Source organism: Lactuca serriola, chromosome 2, assembly GCF_051521515.1.
Source record: "Lactuca serriola cultivar US96UC23 chromosome 2, Lser_US96UC23_V15, whole genome shotgun sequence".
In the NCBI taxonomy this organism is placed as follows: domain Eukaryota; kingdom Viridiplantae; phylum Streptophyta; class Magnoliopsida; order Asterales; family Asteraceae; genus Lactuca; species Lactuca serriola.
This window is the reverse complement of record NC_136409.1, coordinates 113,814,761-113,825,000: the sequence shown is the minus strand read 5'-3', so window position 1 is coordinate 113,825,000 and position 10,240 is coordinate 113,814,761. Positions and strand designations below refer to the sequence as shown.

The 10,240-nt window shown below is 30.4% G+C and overlaps 1 protein-coding gene and 1 long non-coding RNA gene across 3 annotated transcripts; both read left to right on the top strand.

Moving 5' to 3' along the window:
• Positions 1-2,680: 2,680 nt before the first annotated feature.
• On the top strand, positions 2,681-3,151 carry LOC145089484 (uncharacterized). The gene has a single exon (XM_079027917.1). The coding sequence runs from the start codon at positions 2,681-2,683 to the stop codon at positions 3,149-3,151; it is 471 nt and encodes a 156-aa protein (XP_078884043.1).
• A 2,412-nt stretch (positions 3,152-5,563) lies between these two features.
• Positions 5,564-7,567, top strand: LOC145090408 (uncharacterized). Of its 2 annotated transcripts, XR_013701547.1 has the most exons (3): positions 5,580-5,954; positions 6,450-6,526; positions 7,310-7,567. It is a non-coding gene; the product is annotated as an uncharacterized LOC145090408 (long non-coding RNA). The 2 variants fall into 2 exon arrangements; XR_013701548.1 differs by lacking the exon at positions 6,450-6,526 and having other exon boundaries at positions 5,564-5,954.
• The last annotated feature ends 2,673 nt before the right edge of the window (positions 7,568-10,240 follow it).

The following is a 10,240-nucleotide window of genomic DNA, read 5'->3' as shown; positions in this document are numbered from 1 at the left end:
TTTAAGGAAACATTTTTATTGGAAAACACATGTTTATCCGTTATCCATTTCCGTTGGTAGGCCTAAATGTTTTGCGGCAAAATAAATATGTGGCTGAGAATAATTCCCCAATTTCTCAACTTTTTTTTTCTCAATTGAATTCTCTCTCTCTCTCTCTCTCTCTCTCTCTATATATATATATATATATATATATATATATATATATATATATATATATATATATATATATATAAGGAAAAGTGAATATACCCTTAAGGATATATAAGCTTAGGTACCCAAACCCACCATAATACGTCGTTCTGTATCACATATACACATTGTAATTGTCCAATGTTCTTCTAATTCAACATCTAACTTGATATAAGGCCAATATTTTTATAAATTTTATATTTATCTTCCTCTTACATAATTTTCATTTTTAACAATAATATATATAGCCTACTTGGTGTCCGGCATAAAAATGTGATGTAAGAGAAAGTTAAGAGTGAAATTTCGAAAATCTTGAGAGTAATCAAGTTAAGGTTGAATTTTAAGAACACTATAATGAATATATCAAACAAAATGACGTATTATGGTGAGTTTGGGTACCTAAGTATATATACCCTTAAGGGTATATTCACTTTTCCCATATATATATATATATATATATATATATATATATATATATATATATATATATATATATATATCCGTTGTAAAGGGGTATCTCTTCCATGTCTACTGGTTGTCTATCCGTTATCTTGAATAGAAATTCCCTTAAACTCCGTTGATCAGCTAAATAAACACGGCATGAGAAAAAGTCTGCTATAATAGATGTCCCTAAATTAATAATCACAAAAAAGGGCAGGATTACCAAGTTCAGATTGATTTTTGGTAACTTCGAAATTTACTTACTAGTTTTATCCCCACTCTTCAATCTATTATATTTCTTGCCCACATAAATTATACAAACCAAAGGGCCAATGGTCTAGCGGTATGGAGTGACCATCTTATATGAGAGGTCAGAGGTTCAAGTCTCGATGGAGACATAGGTGATTATTTAGGAGTAGATTAGTTAGTTTGCTGTTAAAAAAAAAGATAAATTATATAAGATTTAACACTTGACTTTAAAAAACTTTGAAATGGTTCTTGCACCTGTTAATAACAATAATAATAAGAGTAAATTACAGGAATTGTCCTGTTGTTTGATGTAATTTGTGCGTTAGGTCCTAACCATTGTGTTTTTGTTGTGCGTTTTGCCCCAACAAAAAATAAAAAGACTATATTGCTCTTTCTAATTTCTTTTTTATTCTTTTATAGTTTATTTTTATTTTATGCACCTCTAGGTTCCGCCAAGGAAAATTAATTTCGATTTCAGAAAGTTGTTTGCTTTCTTTTTTGATGACGAAAATGTGAGTCTCCCTGATGTCCAGGATCTAGCCATGTTGATCTGTAGATGCCCATTAATGTCTTCTTTGATAGCAAAGGTTGCTACATCGAAGGTGAGAGACGGAGATGAGTGTTCCAGATTCGAGATGGAGAGTCGTTCTAATTTTGGATAACGAGTTCATGGCTCCACCACACTTCCCCTTTCATCTCTACCCATAAATCAATTTTGTTAGCGTATTTGGTAGGTAATGGTGGTATGACTTGATCGGAGTTGAAAGGGGAAGATAGATGAGAGAATCTGGTTGGTGTTATCAGGTGAGACCTGAAAGAAGAAGGATAGTTTCTTGGAGAGTTGAATATGATTTGAAAGAAAGAGAAAATGATGTCAGTATTAACCGGAGAGTGTGGCTAGGGGTGTTCGTTTGGATGGATCGGTTTGATCCGATCCAATCAAGTGAATCCAAATTGATTTTGGTTTTCAAAACATGGATCCGAATAGTCCAAACTAAATTCAAATCCGATCCGATCCGATCTAATTACAATTCGGTTGGATCGGTTTTTATAATTCGGTTTTCAAAAACTGAAACATTTTAAAACGACATATAATTATAATATTACCCAATTTTACACAAGAAACGAAAAATTTTATTTAGTTGTGATTTGAAATTTACGTACAAACAACCACTAAGCAGATATATTATAGTTAAATATTTTATAGATAGAAAGCTTTTGAGAGATAATACATATTGATGTTTTTTTATCGAGTGAAATGTTTTGAACCAATATGAAAAAATAAATTACAAAATCAATAGATAACTATAGATATATATTATAAATAAATAAATAATAAATGTTTATTCGGTTTTTTTGGACTATTCGGTTCTTATTTTATAAACCAAAACCAATCCGAAATCCAAAATAATAATTCGGTTTCGTTGAAAACCAATCCAAAAATCCGAATATCCGAACCAAATAGTTCAATCCAAATTGTCCAATTGGACAATTCGGTTTTATCCAAATAGTGAACAACCCTAAGTGTGGCCGCGGTTTGTGCCACCTCAGCCTCGCACATCGCCCCCAGACTGTGATTTTGTGCGGTTTTGGCCGCACTACGACTATAGAGGACCACGACATGTGATTGGTTGGTGAATGTTTGATCGTTGCACGGTCCTTTTGCGCGTTATTTGTTATTTATTATTTTTTTTCCTTTTTGCCTTTCTTTCCTATATATACACAAACACTTCATTTTTTTCACACAATACAAACCCTTCTCTCTCAAGTTAAAAAAAAAAATACCAATCTCTCTAAAAAAATGTCATCTTCTTCATCTTCTGAAGAATTTCGGACTATTTTTGATGCCGTTGTTGCGTGTGTTCAAATGGCGGAACAAACATACGATGCTTTATGCAATAACGCAACTGCAAGTTCTCAACGGAGAACACAGAGATATATTTTCAGAAATAGTGAAGAAGCCAACCAACGTTTGGTACAAGACTATTTTCAAGAAAAGGTCACTTATCAAGGGTATTATTTTCGTAGGCGCTTCAGAATGTTCAAAGGTTTATACGAACGTATAGTTGAAGATGTAACGAGGGAGTGCAATTTTTTTCAACAACGCTACGATGCTAGAGGTACACCCGATTTCACTCCCTTACAAAAATGCAAGACCACACTTCGTCAGTTAGCATATGACATTCCACCTGATGCGTTAGACGAAATTTTTAGAATGTCTGCTAGGATCGCACGAGACAGTCTCCACTTTTTCTGCCAAACTGTGATTTAGTTTTATGGTCCAAAATATTTACGTAAGCCTACACGTAATGACATCTTGCAATTGCAAGCTCACCATGCTAGTGTGCATGGGTTTCCTAGAATACTAGGAAGCTTAGATTGTCTCCATTAGGCATGGGAAAATTGCCTACGTCATATCATGGGCAATTTACCCAAGGTGATCATGGTCACCCAACGGTCATACTTGAAGCAGTTGCATCACAAGATCTATGGATTTGACATGCTTTTTTTGGTTCTCCTGGTTCGATTAACGAAATCAACGTTCTTAATCGTTCACTTATATTTAACAACATATACGATGGATCCGCACCAGATTCTTCTTTTGAAGTGCGTGGAACGTCATATAAGTATGGTTATTATTTAGTCGATGGAATCTGTCCTGAGTATGCTGTGTTTGTTAAATCGTTTACGTATCCACATGGTTCTAGACGAAAAAAATTCAAGAGGGCACAAGAAAGAGCTAGGAAGGATGTTGAGCGTGCTTTTGGAGCTCTGAAGAAACGGTGGTTTATACTGAAAAACCAGCAGTTCATTTAGGCGAGGAAAAACTTCAAGAAATTATGTATACATGTCTCATGTTGCATAACATGATTATTGAAGACGAATGAAGAGCGATAGGTGCGTTTGACGAGGAAGAAACCATACCAAAGACACAACCAATAGAAATTGGTGGCAAAGAGTATATGAACAGGAGAGCAGAGATACATTGCATTGAAACATTTTACAATCTTCTTAATGACTTGGTGGAACACATTTAAGGGGTTCAAAACATTAACCTTAATTTGGATCCACTGGATGACTCCGAAGACGAGTTCTCGGAGAACGACTTTATGTAGTTTGTTTTAGTTATTTTATCTGTGTTTTTTTAAGTTTATAGGATTATTTTAATGTCATGTGAGTGTTTTTCATTTTTTTTGGTAATGCAATGTAATGTTTTTTTTTTTAAATTTTCAAGTAATGAAAAATTATGTTTTGTTATTAAAAAAGAAGTTTTAATTAAAATAGCTAAACAAACAAAAAATATAAAAAATAAAAGTGTGGCAAGAAACCACACTTGTGTGATAAAAAATGACGTGGTGCTTATGTCGCGGTGGATGGAGTGCGGTTTCGATGACACCACACCCTCCAGCCTAAGAAAATGGTTGAAGATATATGGATTCGAATGATAAATGGAGGTGTGTGGACCCCCACTTATTAAATAGTTTATTTAATAATTTCATTTAATTGGTTAAAACAAAAAATTAAAATAATAAATAAAGATATATTGATCATTTTAATTCTCTTATAGACTAACAATTCCATAAAATTAAACCATAGATGTTTTGAAATAAAAAAAAAGGTTAAAAACAAAATGCATAAATTAGCTCAAAGAGGGATCATATGTGTAATAATAATAATAATAATAATAATAATAATAATAATAATAATACTTTTTTCAAAAAATGATCGGTTATCCTAACAATAAAAATATTATTAATAATAGAGTAAATTACTGAAATCGTCCCTATGATTTAGTTAAAATTGCACGTTTGGTTCCCAACTTTTATTTTGCACTCAGATCATCCATGTGGCTTGATTTTGTTATGTTTTTGTCCCTATGGTTTGGTCAAAATTGCATGTTTGATCCCTAACTTTATGTATGTAAGGGACGAAAAACAAAACAAAATCAAACCATAGGGACGATCCGAGTGCAAAAGAAAAGTTAGGACCAAAAATGCAATTTTGACCAAACCATAGGGACGATTTCAGTAATTTACTCTTAATAATCATTAAAACTAGCAATATAATTAATAATGACTTTAATAAATAAAATAGAAATAATAAAAATAATAATAAATAACAAATGTAATAATAACTAGGTGGGTAACCCCGCTACGCGGGGTTTGGTTTTGATCATAGGTTTGGTCTTTTCTTCATTATTTATGTATTTTGTATACCGAAAGGTAGCATGTTGTTGGTTGTCGTATGAATTTTGTAAAAGGGAAGTGTTATGTTTGTTACTATATAGTGCCAAATGTTATTTGTTTAATATATATATATATATATATATATATATATATATATATATATATATATATATATATATACTAATAAAAGAGTAGCTTTCACTTGTCAATATATTAGTTTTCCATTTTAAATTTATTACACCTTCTCATTAATGTGATTCCATTTTAAATTTTCAATTTTCAATTTTAAATTATTGTTTTCATTAATTCACAAATAAAAATATCTAATATATATTAAAAATTAATTTTATATATTTATTTGAATCAATGATTATAATTTCACATAACTAATAAAAATATCTCTTAAATTAATAATTTATTTAAAATAACTAATAATTTTGAGTTTTTACTATAAAAGTTTGATTAATTTTATAACCGGGTTCAAACGGTTACTACCATATTCCTGTGACTTTTTTGTTTCCCGCTCATTTGATACTCCTTCTCTTAACCTTGGAAATCCCCCTTTTTTCCCTAAAACTCGCATATCTTGTGTCCATCTTATAGGGGATTCGAATTTTGAAATCCAAAAATGTAGGTATCCCCCAAATCTCAGAATTCATCGGCGACCATCTCTTTTTCTCTCCTAATCCACCATATCGCCTCCTACCCTTACATCTATGTTTTTTCCAATTGTTAACAAACCCATGGTTTTTAAGTGAAGTCGCTAACGAGTGGACCTTCTGAAGACATACGATGCTCGATAGGGTTTTACGGGTGGGAGGAGAAGCGGTGAAAGCTTTAGCTTAAAGTTGTACCAGACACCCAATTTAGCAAGCATCTTTTTCTTAGGTATTAACCCATTTTCTTCGATTTTTTGGTCATGGAAATTGAATGTATTTGCTTATTTTCCTAATTTTGTTTATATTGATTTCGATTTTTGAATCCACCTATCACTTTATTGTCGATTTTGGAATTCACGCTTCATGTTATCAAGCTTTTTAATTTTTGTATTGTCTTTTTCTTCCTGTCACCTTATCTGCTTTGCAGAATTGTAGTTGCCACTTGCAACAATAAGTTATGTTTAATTGCTGTCATATGTTGTAGATCTGAATTTTATTTCTATTTTAGTGATTTAAGTTTTCATGGAGTAACAAAGTTTTGCTGTCATTTTTGGGGTTTTTTTTTATTTTTCTATATGTTTTTTGTTATTGACAGTTTACTTGATAAAAATCAATAATAGCTTTTTAGTTTCTTGTAAAAAGTTTGATATTTTTTTGCCAAAGAATCTGAATTATGGTGTGTTTTTAACAATATGATTGATATTGCTCCTAATATTCATTCTAGATAAGGAAGAGGTCAATTAATTTTGTAGAAGTTAATGTGCTTCAGCAGTTTCTCCATCAAAATATGAGATTAATGAGGTTCTCTTCACTTCTCTGTCTCACTAATCCTACATACCAAGTCCTGATACAAGTTTCTTGCTGCATATTTTTTAGGCCTCTTAGGAGATAATACATGCCTATCCGCTGAAGAAAAAATCATTTATTAGAGTATCATTGTTTGTTTTTAAACTGTTTGATGAAATATTTGAGTAAATTATAAGTTCTTTTTTCTTTTGAATGAATAATAAATAAGTTCTTACCGGGGAAAAAGTTATTGGTTGGCATAACTTGCTTGAGGTGGATGTTTAAGTCTTTATTTTAATCGAACCCTTCAAATTTTTGGTGACATTTTAGTCTCTTTTTTTTTATGTTTTAATTATATTTAAAGTTACTAAGTATAGCATTGATGTTTTTTTACGTGCCCGTGTAGGGAAAGAAAGACTATTTTGGTTTGTTGTGATATAATTTGTGCTAATGTGCTGCATGAAAAGAAAAATGATTTTCTTGGTAAGAAACAATATCCCCCTTTATGTATTATTGTTTTTGGAAAAGAACCTTTATGTATTATATAGAGCATATAACAGGAGAAATGGATTATCTTTGTGTTTTCATGATTGGTTCATGTCTCTCTTTCAGTTACTTGATGTATTTGATGATACCAGGAGGCATTGTGGAAATAGATTGTTTGGTTGATAAGTTTTTGCAATGAATTTTGCTGCACAATCTTTATAAGTAACAAAAGATTTTGGTTATGTTCTTGAAATAATGATTTATGATTCCAAAGTTGTGATTGATTTGGAATTTGGGTTGGCTTGATTTCAGCTGGAGGATCAAACCTAAAGTAATGATATATGCAGATTGAGATGCTAAAAGTTGGTTAAAAGGGAAGAGTATGGAGAATTATATATGCATACTTGGTCTTCGTTCAAGCTTTATCATGTTTGAGAGGAATAGAGGTATTTTTAGGAATTTAAGTCATGATCCTACTTATGTTACGAAATTGGTGTAAGAAAATTTGTACTAAAATTGTTAGATCTTATGGTTGGAATTTAAGTCATAATCCTACTTTTGTTACTAAAATTGTTAGATCTTATAGTTGGAATTTAAGTCATGATTGATTGTCTTTGTTTATTTTAAATCTATTTAATTATCTATTTCGTTGTACAACATGATCATATTAATTTGAAATAACAATGATACATTTACGGTTAATACATAAAACTTTGTATAAAAATATATGTTTGCAAATCTATCATTATTGATTACTATTTTTATAGTCTATATGTTATTTTACTTTATCACCCATGGTTTCCATGGGTTATAACCTAATATATATATATATATATATATATATATATATATATATATATATATATATATATATATATATATATATCTATCAACATGTACGTAAATGTAATTAATTAGGTATGATTTTATCGATAGCAACAGGTATTGCAGTAAGGAAGGCAAAGGCAATAAAAATAATTCCATTTAACGGAAGACAATAGAAGGTGTTGCTTTTGTGTGAAATATAGTACATTGCCTGAATTGTAGACATATTAAAGTACGTTACTATTCACTGGAATTCGCTCATTTACAAACACATAATAGTTGAATATGTTGTGATATGCGATTAAAAGTTGAATGTAAATTGTAGCAATGGAAATTGTATTGTAGTCGATATATTGCTATAAGTTAACAACTAACATTCACAAATATGATAGTATCATTCAGAAACATGATAGTATCCTATAAAAAGTTTTGTTTCGATAATATTTTGAAATCTCATCTTTTACATGGACAACATCCACAATTAGTTTTCGTGACGCCACTTGTTCCTTTGTTCATATACCGATACCTAAAACAACAATAAACATGTTTATCAACAAATTTATACACTTGGAAAAAATAAATAATTAAAAGATAATAATAAATATCCCTAGAAGATGATGAACTGTAATCATGGTGGACTGGCGGTGATGATTTTCATGCAAAAAGAAATCAGAAAGATCGGAAAGTAATAAAGAAAAAAACTAAAAAAATGGATAAATGTTTTAGGTAGTTTAATTTTGTGTATAATATTAGTTTTCTGTTTGTTTTGTACATAAGAAAAACTATAAACTCATTAACTTTTTACCCAAAAAAACAGTACATAGGGGCATTTTGGACAAAAACTGTTAAAATCATCATTTTTTAATAAAAGTATGTAGGGACATTTTTATTAAAAACTCTTAAATTAACTATTTTTTTAACAAAAAAACAGTATGTAGGGGCATTTCGTCAAAACTCTTATAATAATTTTTTTATCAAAAAAACAGCATGCAGGGTCATTTTGGACTAAAAAAATGTAAAAACAACGATTTTTTTTTAACTAAAAGAATAGTATGTAGTGACATTTACCTCCCCCACATCCCTCTTAGCATTGAATATGACATCTGATTTTATTTTGTGCATGTTACGCTTTCTAGATCTAATTAAACGAAAAAAAAAATTACAAAAAGGTTACTTTTTACAAACTTTTGTTTCCATATATGCTTAAGTGAAATAAATTTAAAACAACAAATTAGTTTTTACCCCATCTTATGGTGTTGCGAGTATGTGTGTATGGTGAGAAAGTGATACTGAGTTAAGCAATTGTCGATATGGAAAAAAAAAGTGACACCAACAGGCCTTGATAGGCTTAACCCTGTTAAAAATCCAACAGCCATAACATTAAATCTTAAAGGTAAAATGTTTTAATAAGAAAAACACATAAAATAAATGTAAAAATGCTAAAACTAAAAAGTGGTTCACGCTTTTTTTTCACTTTTGTTTATAGAAGATTATCTGCTATAATGTCCACATAATCAACCATTATCCTATACGTCCAAAGTTATTAATTCATTAATAAAAACAGTTATACCTTATTCACCAGCATCAGCAACTGTTTCTGAGGTTTTTACTGACAGTTGAGTATTGAGAGAATAAAAGAACAAAGAGTTGGATGTAGATACTAAAATAGTGGAAAATTGTTACAATACCAAAATAGAGTACATGGAAATGTGTAAGGAGTAATAATAAACACAACTACACAAGTTGAAGGAAGTAGAAAGTAGTTGTATACGTAGATATCAGAATCATGATTCAAAAGCATTTGTTTATAATCAAAAACAGTTATCTATTCTAAAGTCTAAAAAACTATTGTTTTTAATGAACTTGTTTAGATGGACTAACAATTGAACTCATCAACGGTTAGAGCTTATCAGCTATACAAAATGCCATGCTTACAATCCCCAATTTTATTGGCTATGTTTGTCATGTGTTACAAATTTACAGTAATCAGTCAAACTCATGCTTGTAATGGATAGTTGTAAGTTATGGTTATTATGCCTTTCAAAACTGTTAAAATTGTTAAATAACTAACAATTTGCAATGTGATTTAATAAGTAACATGTGATCACGCATGTTCTTTCCAAATTTGTCAAATAAATTTGTGATAGCCATTGATGCTGAAGATTTAAGTTTTGATATTAAATACCTCCATCGTGGTCATCAGTACCTACCAAAGTTACCTGGAAATCAGCAGATGAATCATTGTTGCACAAAGGTGAAGGGATATTTGGTCCTTTCATGATCTCAAAGGCAAGAATGGCAGCCAAATGTATGAAAAAACAGATTAATAATGTTGAAGTATTACATGAATGAAGTTTATGAAAGTAGTGATTTGATTTACCATGTAATAGTCAGAGTAAGAGATGATTGTTCAAGTGT